General features: G+C 34.6%; 1 protein-coding gene across 1 annotated transcript; it reads left to right on the forward strand.

The window, feature by feature from the left end:
* The first annotated feature begins 1,497 nt into the window (after positions 1 to 1,497).
* LOC123890244 (thioredoxin F-type, chloroplastic-like) lies at positions 1,498 to 5,885 on the forward strand. Its single transcript, XM_045939810.1, has 3 exons — positions 1,498 to 1,881; positions 5,357 to 5,456; positions 5,557 to 5,885. Exons 1-3 carry the CDS (start codon positions 1,538 to 1,540, stop codon positions 5,689 to 5,691), a joined length of 579 nt encoding a protein of 192 aa, XP_045795766.1. The 5' UTR covers positions 1,498 to 1,537; the 3' UTR covers positions 5,692 to 5,885.
* The last annotated feature ends 14,683 nt before the right edge of the window (positions 5,886 to 20,568 follow it).

A 20,568-nucleotide genomic window follows, 5' to 3' on the forward strand; every position in this document is an offset into this window, starting at 1 on the left:
GAATCCGAGAAAGGGAGAAGTTGATGATTTGGTGATGAACAAAGTTTCAGAAGTTGAAAACGTTTGGAAGCAAAGATTCAAGAAGGAAATCTCAGAAATTGAAGAGAAAGATGAACAGTTGAAAGAAGCGAGTTTGGAAAAAGTGCAATGGTGAGAAGATTCGCCTATTTATAGAGGCGTGTGACTTGAGGATTAAAATAATCCAAAAAAGGGAAAATAACAACTTCTTCAACTTCCTGTGTTGACAAGTGTCCAAATCCCTTGATAAGTGGAAAAGAAACAAATTTTGGAGCCAATCCAAAATTTTGGATGTCAGCCTAAACGATAGGAGAGATAAGTGAAAAAGAAAGATATCCATTAACACTTTCAAAAATGCCACTTCCTCCTTCGATAGACACAGTCGAAAATGGCATTTTTGGGGGGCAATTTGTTGGATATAAATTTGGTATTTATCAATTAAATATAATTGGTGGGTCCAACATTTATTTGAAGGTTATATTGTCAAAATAAAACTTTCAAATCCTGTGTCGAGGTTTAATCATATCGAAGCAAAGGAGCGCTTCGAAGGCTTTGGGAGGCACATTTGGTTTTGGTTTTGTCAGGAACCTGTCGAAAGCATAGAATCGAGTCGGAGGGCAAGTTGGGCCAGGCCCAAAAAAGAAACAACAACGGCCCAATAAGCATTGGCGCGCGCTGAAGGAATGAAGAGTGAAAGTGGAGAACGTGGGTCGACGTGACAAATCGAAGACCGTCTAGATGATCAAGAAGCAGTTACCACTTCGTTATAGTATATATAGCAGTTTTTCATTCAGAACAAAGGTCACAAAATTTTACATAAAACTTTCTCTAAAATTCTAAGTACTCAGCGTTCGAACGAAAGGAATACCTAAGAAGAAATGTATGTTTTGTGAACCATCTATTTGTAATTGTTTTACATTCAATGCAATTTACTTTCCAGCAATTTTCTTTAGTTTAATTTGAATACTTGCTTGAGAAACTGCTACTTCGAGGCGATTCGAACTAGTTTTTTCCTGTATTATTTGAAAACGTTTCGATTTTTAAGTGTTTGTTTTCCTGTTAAGACGAACATTCAAACATTTTTCTAAGTAAACAAAACACAAAATTGTCCTGAGATTTACTAGTTGGTCTCGCGAGTTTAAATACTTAAACTAGCGGTTGTTTACCAAATTTTCACGTAAACAATTAGGCTATTTAAAAAATAAATAAAAAATTGACTCATAATAAATAAAATGAAAAAAGAGATATTCGAAGGGAATATTGGCATCCAATCCAATTATATGAAATGAAAGAATGGGCCTTAATTCCAAAAATAATATCAAAGAAGGTTAATATGGTAATAACCCACATCTCTTTCATTCTCCAATTGATTTAAATTTACGAAAACAACCCTGATTTTCGCTATTGGTTTTATATCATACACAAACTCCAAGTGCATACCCGTCTTTTCCATCATCACTCTCATAGACTACCACACGACCCGACCATATCTCAGTTCAGTTCTTCACACACACCGCATATGCCAACACCAATGGCTCTAAATCTATGCACCTCCCCTAAATGGATTGGCACCACCGTCTTCGAAAGTGGTTCTTCATCGAAGCTATTACTCGGTTCATCTTCTTCTTCTTCTACTAGTTCTACTACTTCATTTTCTTCTTCCATTTTGAGTTGTAAGAGTGTTGGTTTGAAGAGCTTAAGCTCGAGGAGGAAGAATGGGAGTGTGAGGGTAAGATCCAGTTTGGATACTACGGGGCCCACTGTGACGGTTGGGCAAGTTACTGAAGTTAACAAGGATACGTTCTGGCCCATCGTTAATGCCGCCGGTGATAAAACCGTCGTCCTCGACATGTACACACAATGGTATATTTTATTTTATTAATATTAAATTATTATTATTATTATTATTATTATTATTATTATTATTATTATTATTATTATTATTATGTTACTACTGTTTTTATAATTAATAATTTACCGTTAACTATTGTCAATTGTCATATCCCATTTTGAATGAACCAATATTGTTTGTTGCTTGTTGCTTGTGAGTCAAATTTTTTTTTGTCATGTCCCATTTTGAATAAACCATCAATGTCCCCGTGAGTTTAGCTCGGTTGGTAGCAACATCACACTATATGTGCAGGACTCCGGGTTCGAATCCGGGACACTACACTTATTCACCAAGCAAAATCAACTCACAATAATAATAATTTAGTACTAAATAAATATGCAATTTTTAGGAGACGAAATTGCGACATTTCAAACCCTTATCTCAATACTCACAAGTCACAACTACACAAAAGACTAGAGTTGTTGCGGTGAACAAAACTCAATATAACTGTACATATTTATAATAATGTTCTACTTTTTTCTTCCAATTACTCGCTGTCGAACTTCTTAGATAAATACTCACTTTGAAACAACAAGTTCTTATATTATATCAATATAATAAGTAGTTCGTAAATTATACAAAACATGTCAATTAGCAACAATGAATTGATTCAAGTGACTTGGAGCCCATAAACATTCTAACTCTTGTGTATGGAACAACTACTATTGGGAGAGAGAACTTACTTCGTGTTCCCCACAGATTTCCATTAGACAATGTTAAATGACGATGAAAACTTTGTGCTTGTAGCATAGTAACTCTACAAAGAAATGTCAATTTAATCCTTACCGTTAAGTTGTTAGAGATTAAATTTTACAGATTTTCATATATTTTAGGGACTAAATTTATGATTTTTCATATACTTTAGAGACTACTTATTATATTAATATACATTTATGGAATAAATTGCAGAAAAACGATAGTTTAGAAACAAGATTGATTCTATTTTATTTTTATATATTTTTTTATTAATTTATGATCATATGTTATGTTTAAAAAAGAATTATACTTTACCTTGTTTAATACTGCTAGCTATTGGCAACTGGTAGGAAAAGAGTCTCATTTGTTATACGTCACCACTTTAGGTTGAAGTCCATGGTTTTTCACATCCCAAAAGACACTAACTGATTCATTAAAATTTAGAGAGTACGAACATAAGTCGAGTTTTGACCAATCAATGAGAGAATGAGGGTAGAAGGTACCCAAATAAGGTTAAGTTATCTGAAAGAATTTATGAAAATAAGTTGAAAATAACTTGCATCGTAAATAAACTCTCTAGACCCTTCTAACGAGTTGCACATGTGTTATGTTATACGTAAATTAAGTCTAAATAAGCTATTCCAAACACTCTAAATATGTTTTAAGAAATCTAAATGTGTTTTAGCAAGTAATATGATTTGGTAAACTACAATTGGCCACTGTTAATCTTTGTTTACTTTACTTTATGACTTTCCCTGTTTTCTCTTATACTGAAACATGCATGACCTTAATTTTCACAATTGGCCACTAGTTATTTTCACTGTGTGACTGTGTCTATTGATCAGTACATCTTGGTGACATGTCCAGATATCACAAAATTGCATAATTTATGATTATGGCATTTCTCATTTTGCACTAGTTCTATATGACTTGATGTCGGTTTATATATATATATATATATATATATATGCTTTTACAAAAAACCCACTATTCCCTCTTTAAATAATTAAATATTGTTGGATAGTTAAGTAATTTGGCTTTTTTTCGTCAAAAAAAAGAAAGAAAAGTAATTTGGCTTTTTATAATATAAAAAAAGGAAACATGTGGACGAGCTATATATATATATATATATATATATATATATGAGGAGTGCTAGCAACACACTCTTTAACAAACACACTCTAACACATTATCTTCTATTGGTTAAAATTTATATGGGTCCCATAAAAGTTATATGGGTCCACATTTTTTTATAGGACCCATGTGAATTTCAATCAATAAAAGAGAGTGTGTTGGAGTGTGTTTGTTAAAGAGTGTGTTGCTAGCATTATTCTTACTTAAAAAAAGAAGAGGCTTAGAAGTCTGTACCAAGAAAAAAAAGAAAAAAAGAAGAGGCTTAGAAGTCCTTAAATCCCAAGATTGTTTAAAATCCATCATATCAATTTTAAACATATCAAGATTGTTTAAAATCCCCACACATCCATTAGAAGATTGAAATCGAAAAAGGGAAAATGATTCATAATCCAATAAACAAACCAAATCCCTAATCCCAACAAGTCAAGGGGAAGAAGAAGTATAAAGGGAAATAATTGTATGAAGGTGGGTAGATTTATTTTTATTTTTTTTGCAACGATGTGTGGGTGGAATTCATGAGCATTGAAGATGGGAATTTTAATTCCACCCACTGCAACGGGTTATTGAATTAGTTTTCATACGACAATGGATTGAAGAAGGTGAATAGGGTTTAGGAAAAATAATTGTATAGTGTGAGGCAGGTTCAAGAAAAATCTGTCAAGGTCACACAAAGTTCATAATTCATACATGATGAAGGGTAGGAAATGGGGGTCTCTAAACTAAGGGGTTTATTAGAAAGAGAAGTGAAAAATTTTAACTTTTAACAGTTGATGAAATAATCAAGGGGTCATTTACATATCCGTGCATTTTATCATAATTGCAACTGTTAATTTTGAAATAAACAGGTATAAGTATAACTCTTCATTTTCTGCTATGAAGTGATTCCTTCCTTTAATATAGAATGCCCAAATTTGAGGTAAAAAGAATATGTGGTAATTCACTTGCTAAGCAACTAATTAATGGCAGTGGGAATAAAGTAACATGACTAAAGTACTTTTATGTAGGCTGAATACCAAAAGGAATATTTAGCATTCATGCTTTCCAGTCTGGTTGAAAGCTTCAAAGTTGGCCTTTGACATACAATTAAGCATCATACTTTTTGGATATGTTTAGCAAAGACCAATTAATGGTGTAGTCCTCGGATGAGGCTGTGTTATAACTTGTTGTTTGGGATATGAAGTATATGGAGCCAAATCAGGGTGCGCTTGTGTATGATTATTGATAACTTGCTTTATCTTGTTTAACCTTGCAGAAGAGTATTTTTTTGTTTTGTTTCAATCTTTCTCCATATGCATAAGAGTGGATTATTCGCGAGTGTTGGTGGGATGTCATGCAACCTAAATAGAGATTGGTCATTCAGACTGAATCTCTGGTGTGCCACCGGGACTAGAATAAGTTGTTGGTGTGCAGTGTGTGTTTGTGAACATTAGGGTACCAAGTTCAATTCCTGCTCATGAAAAAAAGGCTCAATCTCTGGCGTGGTTATGTAGGAATGATTATTTTATGGATCATGATTGTGGTTCATCCTCTATGACATTGTTATCCCTGCTGCTAAGTACTAAATACTAAGTGGATAATTCGATAACCTTGGATATGATTTATCATGAATTTTTTCAGGTGTGGTCCTTGCAAAGTGATAGCTCCAAAATACAAAGAATTATCTGAGAAGTATTTGGATGTTGTCTTTCTAAAGCTTGATTGCAACCAAGATAACAAGGTATGGATGTTTAAAAGTATACTAAGTAAATAGTAGATAGTCGGTAGTTGCCGAGGCTTTCTTCTCGGACTGACATATGGTATTTAATGGTTATTGGCAGCCTTTGGCAAAAGAGCTAGGAATTAAGGTGGTTCCCACTTTTAAAATTCTGAAGGACAACAAGGTTGTAAAGGAAGTAACTGGAGCTAAATATGATGATTTGGTCGCTGCCATTGATGTTGTTCGGTCTAGCTAAACAATTATAACTACTCTCTTTTTATGTAAAGAAGATATCATGCTTGATGCCCCCTCTGTAAGTAGTATTTCTAATGTAATTGCAAGGTTGTTGAGTGGAAGATGAGGAAATGTCATCATGTTGTTGTAAGCTGTAATTGATTATTCCCTTTGCTAGGGAAGAGCTGCTCAAAATTATTTCTGTTACCAACTTCATCATAGGCTGTCAATAATAAGGGTGGTGGTTTAGGTTGCTTTTATTTAGAAAAATAAAAAAAAATAAAGCTGCATGAGATAAATATGATTTGATTCAGTGCTGTCAAGGGATATATAATCTACAGTGGTATTATTGCATGCCAAAATACTGCACGCATACTTAATAATGTCTATAGCAAAGGGAGAAACTCTTGCCACTCCCAAGGACGCTTCTGGAAGAAAAAAACAGGTTTTTATTTCATCCGGATGTGCGTTTATGGACAAAAACACGATTTTCGACGTACATGTTTGGAATCATGTGGTTTTTCATAAGAGGAGTGCTAGCAACACACTCTTTAACAAACACACTCTAACACACTCTTTTCTATTAGTCAAAATTTATATGAGTCCCATAAAAGTTATATGGGTCCACATTTTTTTATGGGACTCATGAGAATTTCAACAAATAAAAGAGAGTGTGTTGGAGTGTGTTTGTTAAGAGAGTGTGTTGCTAGCATTATTCTTTTCATAAATACAGGGGCGGCAATATTTCTAATCATTATGGCAAGGATATCAATTGTGATTTAAATTATGTGTAATAATTGATAAACACCATCAATTTTAAAAGTATATCGTATCAAAATTATTGTTGACTATATTATTCATCACGAAATATTTTCAACGAAATTTCACTTATCTTTTATATTATAAGTTTGTATACACAAGCAAACTCTAAACCCTAATTTGTTTTTCCTGTTTTTCCTCCATTTTATCTTGCAATTTTTATTAAAAAATGGTGAATTCTTCGGTACACATATTATGTGGACGTGTATCGGTACACTGTTGACGTGGTTAACAAGTGGCAAATATTTAATGCAGATTTTATTTCTTTATTAAAATTTCTATTTTAAACACTACTTTTTAATATTTATAAATGTATCATCCACATAAATATAATTATCAATCATGTTCCATAATAAAAAAAAAACATGCATCAAATCTTTTAATCTAGATTGTCACATTTTTTTAACAAGATTCAAATAATTTAATATTATTTAATATCCAATAAAATAATATAATTTTAGTATTTGAACAACACATGGTATTTTCAAAATAAAAAAACGTATGATTTAAATAAATTTTTTTATACTATCATCATCATCATCATCATCATCATTATTATTATTATTATTTCCTTTCATTTTTTATAATATTATTAGTTTACAAAATATAATATTTATTTACAGTTTAACCATTAACACAACATATAATTATTTTTTTGTACAAAAAAACTTTATTTTTTTAATATGCTTAAATATTTTATTGTAATAGTTAATCTAACCGGTTGATGTTGAACTGTTAATTGTCGACATTTAAATTCATAAATATTTTTCATTCCAATTTGGTCATTTTATTTCCGTAGTTCTTACGGTAAAATTGGTAGAGACTACTGACAAAAAAAAAAGAATTGGTAGAGACTTAATTATCAGTTCTTGATAAATAGGTTTTTGAGTAACAATTAATCAAACTAGTTGATATTCAGGCGTTTATATTGTCAGAAATTTGAATCATACGTGTGTCATTCTAATTAGGTGGTATTGAATTGTTTCAGAGAAATTTAATTTCCCTAGTCACATTCGTTATGTTTGTATCAAAATTCTTTTTGTCATCATTCCATTTCGGGTATTTACAGAAATCCCGCGGATGGTACCGCAGTCTACTCGACTAACCATTAGATTATCAAAATTACAATTTCTAAGTATTTGTTGCCCATCATCCCAATTAAGTGATTTTGAACAATCTAATTGAAATATGATTTAATATCGGCGTTTAGGGTTGAGTTAAGATTTTTGAAATTAGTAGGTTCGTAGGGTTAAATATGATTTAAGGATAAAACTTAGGGCTGATGGATTGACTTATTTTTAAACTTGGAAAAATAAATATACTCTTGTGTATTATTTATAAGCTTGTCAAAGTATTTATGAAAAATTTGTATGGGATGATCTATATGATATAAACTTTCAACCCAACAGTGAATTTTGTATAACATGCACAAGTGCACCACTTAAGACACTTGTACATGTTAGCCTTCACCATTTTCACTAGGTAAAACTTGTAAATTAATATTTTTTTTAAGCAACTTATAAATCAAAGTTTAATTGTTTGTACAAAATATTCTAGGTTTAATTAGTAAAATAGTCCCTTAAAGACATTTTTGGTTTCACATAGGTCCCTTAAAGAAAAAAAGGTCCGAATAGGTCCCTTAAAGAAAAAAAAGTCCGAATAGGTCCCTTAAAGACATCTCCGTTAATCAGTTTGGTCCTTTCCGTCCATTTTTTCGAGGACCAAACTGATTAAAGGAGATGTCTTTAAGGGACCAAACTGATTAACAGAGATGTCTTTAAGGGACCTATTCAGACATTTTTTTCTTTAAGGGACCTATTTGGTCCTTTTTTTCTTTAAGGGACCAATGTGAAACCAAAAATGTCTTTAAGGGACCATTTTACTAATTAAGCCAAATATTTTTCATAAGCTAAAAAATAAAAGCAAAATGTCCATGAAGAAATTTTAAGTAACAATTATTTCAGTTAGTTGAGATTTAACAATTATTTATTTGTATAAGTTATTTTTTGGCCTAATTGCACTTTTGGTCATTTATCTTTATTTTAGGTTTCAAGTTGGTCCCTTATCTTTTAAAAGTTTCAAATTGGTCCCTTATCTTTTCTTCAGGTTTCAAGTTGGTCCATTCCGTCACTGTTATCGTTAAATTTGGACACGTGTCATGTTTTCAAGGGTGGTTTCTGTTTGCCACGTGTCCAAATTTAACGATAATAGTGAAAAAATTGACGGGAGGGACCAACTTGAAACCTGCAAAAAAGATAAGGGACCAACTTGAAACTTTTAAAAGATAATGGACCAACTTGAAACCTAAAATAAAGATAAGGGACCAAAAGTACAATTAAGCCTTATTTTTTTATAAGTTTAAAAATAATTTAATCCAAATAGACTTTTTTTGTTGTTGTTAGTTTACAATTCCCATGACCTTAACCGACGAACCAAACCTTCACCAATAGACCAAAAGATTCTAATTTTGTAAAGACTAAAAATTTATTAAAAAAATAGTAAAATAAAATTTGGCCTAGGATGGATTAGAAGGCTAATGCTACGGTGGACCGCCTTCACAAGTGGTCCACCGTGGACAAGTGATTTACCGAATACGAATTTTATAAAATTCAGCGTTAGAATGAAAGTTTTAGAAAAATTAAAAATCATTTGATATGTTATTGAGACTCATCAAGATTAACGGTAATCTTGATGAGTCTCAATAACATATCAAATGATTTTCAATTTTTCTAAATTTTTCTATGGATGATCTATATGATATAAAATTTCAATCCAACGGTAGATTTTGTAAAATTCGTATTCGTTATAATGTTATTCATGTCTGTTCTATCATGGACCGCTTGATGAAGTGGTCCATATTAGAATTTACTTGGATTAGAATTAGAACCCATGATCATACGTTAACAACGCGTACAACTTACCAACAAGAAAAATAATCATCTTGTTAAAGTAATAAAAAATAAAAATAAAGATGTAAAACAGCATTCTAACTTTATTTCTTAATGTCATTTGTCGTCACGTACAATAAACAAAAATTAACATCTTTCATCTTTGATTTTCTTCAGAAATACTATCTTTCTAAACAAAATCAAGAATATCTTTCAACTTCGATTTTCTTCAAAAATACTACCTTTATAAACAAAAATCAACAACATCTTTCAACTTCGATTTTTTTTCTTCAAAATACTACCTTTCTAAACAAAAGTTAACAACATCTTTCAAGTTTGATTTCTTTCAAAAAATACTACCATTATAATTATACTTACTTTCATTAAATTTCTCAATCAAGTCGTTCAATATCACCTAATTGAACTAACAATAACTTATGAATTTAAATTTCGACAATCAAGCATTTCTAGAACAATATAAAAAGTTCATTCACAAAACTTTAACATTTTTCAAAATAAAATGAATTAAATATGAGTTTTTGAAATCAAAATATGAAGATAAAAGTAACAAATATTTTGACTTAAAAACCAAATATTGAACTCCTTATTTTTTGACAAACTTTTTTTAATGCTCAATATGTGAAATTCTGGTATCACTAGAATGATGTTGCCTAAGATGTCCCAACAACTACTTTATGATTAGCGTTGTTTCTATTGTTGGCACATCTTATATAACATATAAAAACTGACAGAAAATAAATAAATGACACAAGTAATTGTTAACCCAGTTCAGCCAACTGCCTACTCTGGGGGATACCAATCCAGGAAGGAAATCCACTAATAGCTCTAGTTACTAAGACCTCCAGCAAACCCTAGGATTTACGCCTTAAACTAAGACCTCCAGCAAACCCTCGGTTTACGCCTTATAACCTCGACACTACTCATGCAACTTCTGCCTAGGAACTCCTAGACATGAGATCCCATCTCACTTCCACTCACACAACACAACCTGTGTTGATTATACAATGTTAGGAATGATGTGGCGACAACTTGCCAAGACAACACTTCACTTTTGCTTAAAAGCTTCAAGTGAATCACACACGGTAAACTCTGTACTTCAAAGCTTAGGAGTCACCTTAAAATAATAAACTTACTTCTTAACTCGTGTTATAGAATCCACAAGCAAGAATTACAATCAAACAATAAAAGACTCAACAAAGACTCAATATATGTAACTAATATTTTTCAATGAGATACTTTGTCTTGAGCTTGGTCTTCATATATATAATGATTAGGCACGCTCCTCTTTCTTCACAAATGCTCAGACGCTCCTTGAGAATCATAAAGGATGATCTGATACTTTTTCAATCTTCATTAAGGATATATCAAGACTTTCCAAAAGTGTTTAAAGGACTTTATATGATAGGATAAGTCATCCAGCTATTTCATTAAGTTTGTCTTATCCTTAAAACTCCTGATCAGATCAAATCTCCATTAAGCGTGCTCTTTAAGTGGATTTCCATAAATAGCAGATGCTCTCATAAATGCGCGAGATTTCCTTGAATAAATATGATGTTGTAACATGTTTTCCAACATCTTGTTAGTATATTTGTTTTAGCAAAATTAAGCCAATTCAAATATCCAACAATCTCCCCCTTTGGCAATTTTTGGCTAAAACAATTTCAGGCCATTACCCTTGAGAGATTAAAAAGCGCAATCCTTCAAATCACCATGGTCACACAAAAGAAGGAATGTTAGAGCATCATTTAAGCAAAATTTCACATAGGTGAAAAATAAATGCATCAGAGGCAGCAGCAGCGGAGTTATTATCAAATAGCCTCGAGCGAAATAAAACGTGGTATCAGAGCAAATGATTAATCATATCAAATGTCATATGTCATCAAAGGTGTTGTGACATATGGGAGCACATCTTCTAGCACCTGTTCGTCCAATCAGGGCAGCATCCATTCAGTTGCCAACTCCCCCTGACTTCATCAGCTTGTGCATCATCTCAGGGTAAAAAATTTTACTCCCCCTGAATACTTGCTTACTGCTACTTAACAACATGTCATAACAAAAGACACAACAACATGTAGCAGAAACAAACAAACCAAAATGCTACTCCCCCTTTTTAGCCACAAAATGTGCCAAAATAGGAAAGTAAAGTACCCAAAGTGCAGAATTTAAACAAAGTACAGACCATGCACTCAGAAGGTGCTAAAATCCAGGGCAAAACACCCACAAACCAAATAACAAAGTGCAGTAAAACATTAAAAAGATTACAAAATCATTCAGCATCACTGCTATCAGAGTCTTCATCCTCATCTGTAGCAGTATCATAATCTTCATCCTCATCTGCATTGTTTTGATCACCTGTAGCAGCCACATTTGCACTAGCTTTGACAGGTATTTCATCAGCTTCCAATCCTTCAATCATCTTCAAGAACACTTTCTTCCTCGCCTCAAGCTCAGCCTGCTGTTTATCAATGTCCTGACATTGAATTTTCAAACCAGCAATAATCTCCTTTTTGGTCATAACACCAGCTCCAGCAGCAGATGTCCCAACATGATCAGTAACATTGTGATTACCAAACAGCTTATGATGAAAAGTAAAACCAGATTCCCTCTTCTTAGGTGTGTCAGTCACAACCTTGATGTCTGGATATTGGGCCAAGATAATTCCACATAGCAAAGATGGAAATGCTATTGGCATCTTCACAGCAGTTGATCTAATATGCTTAATGGTTTGATCAAAAATAAAGGTTCCATAGTCATAGTCAACCTTGGTTCCTACAGCATATATAAATCTACCCAGGTTTGTAGCAACATTGGTTGCATGCTTGGTTGGCACCCAATTTGTTGACCCTATCCTATTGAGGATGGCATACTTGACATTCAACTTACTAGTGGGTATCAGCTTCTTCGTGGGCCAGACCTTAACCTTACCAGCAGTTATCTCAGCACTTACAACATCATTGGCAACCTCTAACTCAGCCTTAGGTTCTACAGACCTACCTAAGTAACTATTGATCACAGCAGGAGAAAAATTGATACATTTACCTCTGACAAAAACTTTGTGGTAGTCCTTGCTCAGTGGGTTATCACATTCTTCAGGGATGTTCACAAGAAACTCTTTCACCAGCAGCTCATAGCAGGGACTGAAGTCACAGACTGTCTTCATCAGACCAGCTTCCTTGATGTAGTCAAAGATGTCTTGACATTTGAGAGCATCTTTGGTCAGTTCCCTTTCAACAGCCAATCTCCTTTGGTAAATGTAGTCCCATCTCAGTGCAAAGGCAGCACGATGGAAGGAGATGTTATCACAGGGGGCTTCTTCAATACCTTGAGGAACCTTCTTAGCAGTAGCCTTCTTAGGATTGGGAGATGAGATGTTAGCAACATCTTCAGCAGCATCATAATCTGAGTCACTGGATGACTCCTTCTTTCTCTTCAGTGTCTCCTTCTTCTTGGCAGGAGGGGAGAGAACCTTACTCCAACCTTTGACTGGTCCAACACCTTTTGTTTTCACTCTTGGTGCAGGGGTCTTGCTTGCAGTGGCCACAGCCTTCCCTGTACAGCTTCTCAACCTTTTTGTTATACCACCAGTTGGTTTTACAGCAGTCTTGGTGGTGACATAATCATCAACATCTACTACATCCTTTTCTTTCTCAGCTTCTGCAGGCTTGTCAGCTTCAACTTCTTGTTCATCTGTAGGTATGGACTGGTTGCTTTCTTCAGATTGAGTGTCCCCTTCATTATCAGAAGTACCCTCATCAGCAGTTCTAGTTTCTTCATCTGTGGACTCAGATGTTGTGACAGTTGTCTCAACATCTTTTTCAGCAGCAGTTTCCTTCACAGGTTCTTCCTCAGCAGTTGCAGTTTCAACTTCTTCATTCACATTCAATGATGTTTCAACATCCTTCATAACAACTTCTTCAGTAACAACAGGGGTTGATTTTTCAGCCACCATCTCAGCAATTGTTGGTGATTTATCAGCAATATTAGGCTCAACCTCTGTAGGAGTGTCTTCCATCTCAGTATCAACAGGCATATCATTTAGATCTCTCTTCTCAACATCAGATCCCAAATTATCTTGATTAGGGTTACCAGCAATTGAAATAAGTGTTTCAACAACTTCAGACACAGATTTAGGGTTCTGAGATTCTACTTCAGTTGTTTTCTCGGATGTGTTAACATTCGACTCAAAAACCAAATCAGACATAGAGAGAGCAAACTTAGATTTATAATCCCTTCTATTCCTTTTAGAAGTTCCTTTCTCAGATTTATTATCAGATGGAGAGATAGCATCACTTACTTTTGAAGTTTTCTTCTTTTCAACCGATTTTCCCTTCCCTTTCTTCTCAGCAACACTTGATTGAACTTTGGGTTTGGAAGCACGGACAGTTGTAACCGGTACAGCATCCTTGATGATTTTTGAAGGTTCGATCTTTGCTTTTGATCGAGTAGAACGACCGGACTTTGTAGTTTGGGAAGATTCAGACATGTTTGGATGATGATTTTTGAGGTTTAGGAAGTTGAATGGATGAATGTTGAGGTTGGAAGTGGAAGAATAGGGTTCACGATAAAAAATTAGGATTTGAATGGAAGTGCATTGATTGCGTGTACAGACACATTTAAGGGAAGTTTGTAATGATTTCCCTAAATTAGCGTGCATTGATTGATGGGAGAGAAAGCGGTTTCCTTTTGCACGCCTCAACTGCTGTAACTGCTATGCTTCTTCATGCAGGCAAATTCCCAATTTGCCCCTTAAAAATTCAAATTGATTAGCATCAAGCGCCTTTGTAAAAATGTCAGCTAGCTGTTCACTTGTACCAATGTGCTTAAGTTCCACACAATTTTCTTCAACAAGGTCTCTAATGAAATGATGCCTGATGTCTATATGTTTGGTTCTTGAGTGTTGAACTGGATTTTTTGATATATTAATTGCACTCAAGTTGTCACAATATAATGTCATAACATCTTGGTCGACATTATATTCTTTCAGCATCTGTTTCATCCACATTAGCTGGGAACAACTGCTACCTGCAGCAATGTACTCAGCCTCTGCAGTAGATAGAGACACACAATTCTGCTTCTTGCTGAACCATGAGATTAAATTATCACCCAAAAAGAAGCAACCTCCTGAAGTGCTCTTTCTTTCATCAGCACTTCCAGCCCAATCTGCATCACAATACCCTATCAAAGTTGAATTCTTGGTCTGGGAATACAGAATCCCATAATCACTGGTGCCCTTTATATACTTTAGAATCCTTTTGACTTGTACAAGATGGCTCATCTTTGGCTTGGCTTGATATCTTGCACAAACACCAACAGCAAAGGTGATGTCTGGTCTACTGGCTGTAAGGTACAATAGACTGCCAATCATGCTCCTGTATAGGCTTTGATCAACATCAATGCCATTTTCATCTTTGGTTAGCTTCAGATGAGTAGCAGCTGGTGTTCTCTTGTGTGCTGCAGTGTCCATTCCAAACTTCTTGATCATATTCTTCGCATACTTGCTTTGAGAGACAAATATGGTGTCTTCCATTTGTTTGACTTGCAGACCAAGGAAGTATGTTAGCTCACCTACCAAACTCATTTCAAACTCTGATTGCATCTGTTGTACAAAATGTTGCACCATCTTTTCATACATTCCACCAAATACTATGTCATCAACATAAATCTGAGCAATCATCAGCTTCTCTTCTTGTTCTTTAACAAACAAGGTTTTGTCATGGCCTCCTTTTCTGTATCCTTGACTAACAAGAAAATTTGTCAGCCTCTCATACCAAGCCCTTGGGGCCTGTTTCAGTCCATAAAGAGCCTTCTTCAGCTTGTACACATGATCAGGATTAGCAGGATCTACAAAACCTTTTGGCTGCTCCACATAAACTTCTTCATGTAAGTACCCATTAAGAAAGGCACTCTTGACATCCATTTGGTACAGCTTAAATTTGAAGATGCATGCTATACCAAGAAGTAGCCTAATAGATTCCAGTCTTGCAACTGGCGCAAATGTTTCATCAAAATCAAGTCCTTCAACCTGAGTGTACCCTTGAGCCACTAACCTTGCCTTGTTTCTTGTTACAACACCATTTTCATCTGACTTGTTCTTGAACACCCATTTTGTGCCTATGACATTAACACCATTGGGTCTAGGAACAAGATCCCACACATCACTTCTTCTAAACTGAGTTAATTCATCTTGCATGGCTTCTATCCAAAACTCATCAGTGAGAGCCTCTTTTACATTTTTAGGCTCAACTTTTGAGACAAAACATGAATTAGTAACCACTTCATTTGTCCTTCTTGTAGCAATTCCCTGGTTAGGATTTCCTATGATGAGATCCTTGGGATGGTTCTTCTGTATTCTTATTGAAGGAACTTTACTCACAGGACGAGGTGTAGGAATGGTTGATTCATCATCTGAATCTGATTCCTTTTCTGCTACAGCTTCTTCAGATGTTGGCAAAGTTGTTGCAACATCATCTTCAGTGTCAGATGTTTTAGCAGATGTCAAATCATCTATCACAACATTGATAGATTCTACTATTACCTTGGTTCTCTGGTTGTAAACTCTATAGGCCCTGCTGTTTGTTGAATATCCAAGAAACAATCCTTCTTCACTTTTGGGATCCATTTTTCTTCTGTGCTCTCTATCAGATAGGATATAGCACTTACTTCCAAACACATGAAAGTGTTTGACAGTTGGTTTTCTGCCTTTCCACAGTTCATATAGTGTAGTAGAAGTTCCAGTTCTGAGTGTGACACGATTGTGAATATAACAAGCAGTATGCATAGCTTCAGCCCAGAATTGATATGGAAGATGTTTTGCATGCAACATCACTCTGGCTGACTCTTGTATTGTCCTGTTCTTCCTCTCAACAACACCATTTTGTTGAGGTGTGATTGGAGCTGAGAATTCATGCTTGATTCCTTCAGAGATGCAGAATTCAAGAAAGCTTGCATTCTCAAACTCTTTACCATGATCACTTTGTATCCTAACAATAGCAGAATTCTTTTCTCTTTGGAGTTGAAGACAAAGTTCTTTGAATGCATCAAAACTTTCAGATTTGTCTTTTAGAAATTCAATCCATGTGAACCTTGAAAAGTCATCTACCATGACAAACGCGTACCTTTTTCCTCCTAGGCTCTCCACTTGCATTGGCCCCATCAGGTCTATGTGCAGTAATTCTAGAACCCTTGTTGTGGTAAGATGTTGCAACTTTGGATGCGACATCTTTGTCTGCTTCCCTATTTGACATTCTCCACATATACTTCCTTCCTCAATTTTGAGTTTTGGAAGACCTCTGATTGCCTCTTTAGCTATTGCCTTCTTCATGCCTTTGAGGTGCAGGTGGCCAAGTTTTTGATGCCACAACTTTACCTCATCTTCTTTACTAATAAGACATGTTGGTACATCTTCTTCTTTAGGGATCCAGAGATAGCAGTTGTCTCTTGACCTAACTCCTTTCATCAACAGCTCTCCTTGCTCGTTTGTAACTAGGCATTCAGCTTTTGTGAAGTTAACTTTCATGCCTTGATCACAAAGTTGGCTTATGCTGATTAGATTAGCTTTAAGCCCTTTTACAAGCAGCACATTATCTAGCTTTGGTAAGCCATGGTTTGCAAGTTTACCAACTCCCTTGATCTCTCCTTTGGCTCCATCTCCAAAGGTTACAAAACTGGTAGCATATGACTTCAAGTCTTCAAGATAGTGTTCAACACCTGTCATGTGTCTAGAACAACCACTATCAAGGTACCATGTTTCTCTTGAAGAAGCTCTCAAGGATGTATGAGCTATTAGACCTGTGATCTTCTTCTTTTCTCTCCATTCCTGTCTTGTTGTAACATTAGGAAAGACAGGAGTATAGAATTCTTGATGAACTCTCCTTGGATATCCGTGCAGCCTATAGCAGAAAGGCCTAATATGTCCTTTCCTTCCACAATGATGACATGTCCAGTTATAGAACCTGGGCACAGGATGTTCCATAAGATGTTGCGACAATCCTCCTGACACAAACGTGTTGTTGATTGGAGTATGTATAGTGGCATTGTTGAACTTCATCTGTTGCTTTACTCTTTCATGTTCAAAACCAATGGGCTTAGGTTTCCCGTAGTTTTGTCTTTGTAACATTTCCTCAAAGGCATCAGTACCTTTGGTCATCATTTTAGCCACTTTTGTGACTTGATCCAAGTCAGCATTTAACTTGGTCACTTCTTCACCTTGTTCAGCAACTTTACACAGGAGGTTAGACTTCTCCATTTCCAACTGTTGAATTTGACTACTCTGATCTTCAACCTTAATGTTGAGATTATTAATGTTCATGAGTAAGTCATTTCTCTCAGCTTGCAGTTTGCCATTGATCTTCTTTTGTTTCTCCAATGCTTTGCAAACTTCTATACTTCTATTATGAATATCTTTGTAAGTAGCAGCTAGTTCCTCATAAGTTACCTCCTCATCACATGATTCTGAGTCAGATACACAGACTCCTGTTAAAGCATTAACAAATTTGGCAGATTCTTCCTCCTCTGAATCTGTATCAGACCATGAAACCACAAGACTTTTCTTTTGCCTTTTTAGAAAGGTTGGACATTCAGGTCTGATATGGCCAAAACCTTCACATTCATGGCATCTCACTCCTTTTTCATCTTCATTTGCCTTTTTCTGAAAGCTGGATTGTTTGTTGTTGTTGAATCGACCATTTGGCTTAGACCTTTGATCCACTTTCTTCATCAACTTGTTGAACTGTCTCCCAAGCATAGCCATAGACTCAGCTAAGCTTTCTTCACCTTCAGATTCAATTTGTAAATCATCAGCAGCACTTTTTGAAGCAAAGGCTAGATTCTTATCTTTCTTTTCATTCCTTCTGTTCAAACCAATTTCATAGGTCTGAAGTGATCCTATGAGTTCATCTAAATTTAGGCTTGAGAGATCATGAGCCTCCTCAATGGCTGTCACCTTCATATCAAATCTTTTAGGCAAAGATCTGAGTATTTTTCCAACTAGCTCCTCATCTGAGATAGGTTTTCCAAGTGCATCAAACGAATTTGCAAAGTCAAGCACATTCATCTGAAAGTCATGAATGGTTTCTTCCTCCTTCATTCTGAGATTCTCAAAATTGGTTTTGAGCATCTGAAGCTTAGATAGCTTAACTTTTGATGTTCCTTCATGAGCTTTTCTCAGAATTTCCCAGGCATGCTTAGCAGTAATACATCTCTTAACAAGCCTGAACATGTTAGCATCCACACCATTGAAAATTGCATACAAGGCTTTGGAGTTGCCAAGTGCCAGATCATCCTCATCTTTAGTCCATTCATCATGTGGCTTCTTAACATCAGTTTTATTGCCATCTTTATCAAGAACCATTGGTGGTTCCCATCCACGTAACACAGCCTTCCATGTCCTGCTGTCAATTGATTTTATGAAAGCCTCCATACGAGATTTCCAATAATCATAGTTCTCAGGACCTGTCAGTAAAGGGGGTTTAGACACTGACCCTCCTTCTTTATCCATTGTACCAGAAAGTACTTTCCCTGGAGCTCACCCAAAATAACAGAACAGGGTGCCTGCTCTGATGCCAATTGAAATTCTGGTATCACTAGAATGATGTTGCCTAAGATGTCCCAACAACTACTTTATGATTAGCGTTGTTTCTATTGTTGGCACATCTTATATAACATATAAAAACTGACAGAAAATAAATAAATGACACAAGTAATTGTTAACCCAGTTCAGCCAACTGCCTACTCTGGGGGATACCAATCTAGGAAGGAAATCCACTAATAGCTCTAGTTACTAAGACCTCCAGCAAACCCTAGGATTTACGCCTTAAACTAAGACCTCCAGCAAACCCTCGGTTTACGCCTTATAACCTCGACACTACTCATGCAACTTCTGCCTAGGAACTCCTAGACATGAGATCCCATCTCACTTCCACTCACACAACACAACCTGTGTTGATTATACAATGTTAGGAATGATGTGGCGACAACTTGCCAAGACAACACTTCACTTTTGCTTAAAAGCTTCAAGTGAATCACACACGGTAAACTCCGTACTTCAAAGCTTAGGAGTCACCTTAAAATAATAAACTTACTTCTTAACTCGTGTTATAGAATCCACAAGCAAGAATTACAATCAAACAATAAAAGACTCAACAAAGACTCAATATATGTAACTAATATTTTTCAATGAGATACTTAGTCTTGAGCTTGGTCTTCATATATATAATGATTAGGCACGCTCCTCTTTCTTCACAAATGCTCAGACGCTCCTTGAGAATCATAAAGGATGATCTGATACTTTTTCAATCTTCATTAAGGATATATCAAGACTTTCCAAAAGTGTTTAAAGGACTTTATATGATAGGATAAGTCATCCAGCTATTTCATTAAGTTTGTCTTATCCTTAAAACTCCTGATCAGATCAAATCTCCATTAAGCGTGCTCTTTAAGTGGATTTCCATAAATAGCAGATGCTCTCATAAATGCGCGAGATTTCCTTGAATAAATATGATGTTGTAACATGTTTTCCAACATCTTGTTAGTATATTTGTTTTAGCAAAATTAAGCCAATTCAAATATCCAACAATATGTATTTGCAAAATTATCATAAATACACATCAACTTAACAACATGAGGATAATTGTATGCATAAACAATTTGTAGAGATGAAAACATGACATTTTTTTTTTAAGACAAAAATTTAAATTTAGTAATTTTGCAGAGAAAAAAAGAACTTATTTAACCAATAAAATATTAGGCAACACTAAAAATTAACAGTATAACAATAATATATATATATATATATATATATATATATATATATATATATATATATATATAGATAGTAAAAAAACAATAATATATATCGTCAATATATAAACATATTAAGAATTATAAAAAAAATTTCACAAAAAAATAAATGTATTTTAATAACTATATCTATTAATGGTTCAACCGTAAATACATATTAAACTTTATAAACTAATAATATTAAAAAAATGGAAAGGTAATAATAGTGAAATATTAAAATCACCATTGGATGTAATAATAATAATAATAAGTTTAAATTCATACGTTAGTTTTTTTTTCCAGAAAGTACCATATGTTTGTAAAAAAATAATAATACTAAAATCATATTATTTTAATAGGAGGTTATCCAAAAAATAAATAAATTATTTTAATAG

This window comes from Trifolium pratense, linkage group LG6 (genome assembly GCF_020283565.1).
Source record: "Trifolium pratense cultivar HEN17-A07 linkage group LG6, ARS_RC_1.1, whole genome shotgun sequence".
NCBI lineage: Eukaryota > Viridiplantae > Streptophyta > Magnoliopsida > Fabales > Fabaceae > Trifolium > Trifolium pratense.

What these genes read in the sequence shown, in the direction of transcription:
- LOC123890244 (XM_045939810.1), top strand. Translation starts at nt 1,538, where the DNA reads ATGCCAACACCAATGGCTCTAAATCTATGCACCTCCCCTAAATGGATT. An exon ending in CTCGACATGTACACACAATG is followed by an intron (nt 1,882 to 5,356) that starts GTATATTTTATT and finishes GAATTTTTTCAG; the next exon opens with GTGTGGTCCTTGCAAAGTGA. An exon ending in ATTGCAACCAAGATAACAAG is followed by an intron (nt 5,457 to 5,556) that starts GTATGGATGTTT and finishes GGTTATTGGCAG; the next exon opens with CCTTTGGCAAAAGAGCTAGG.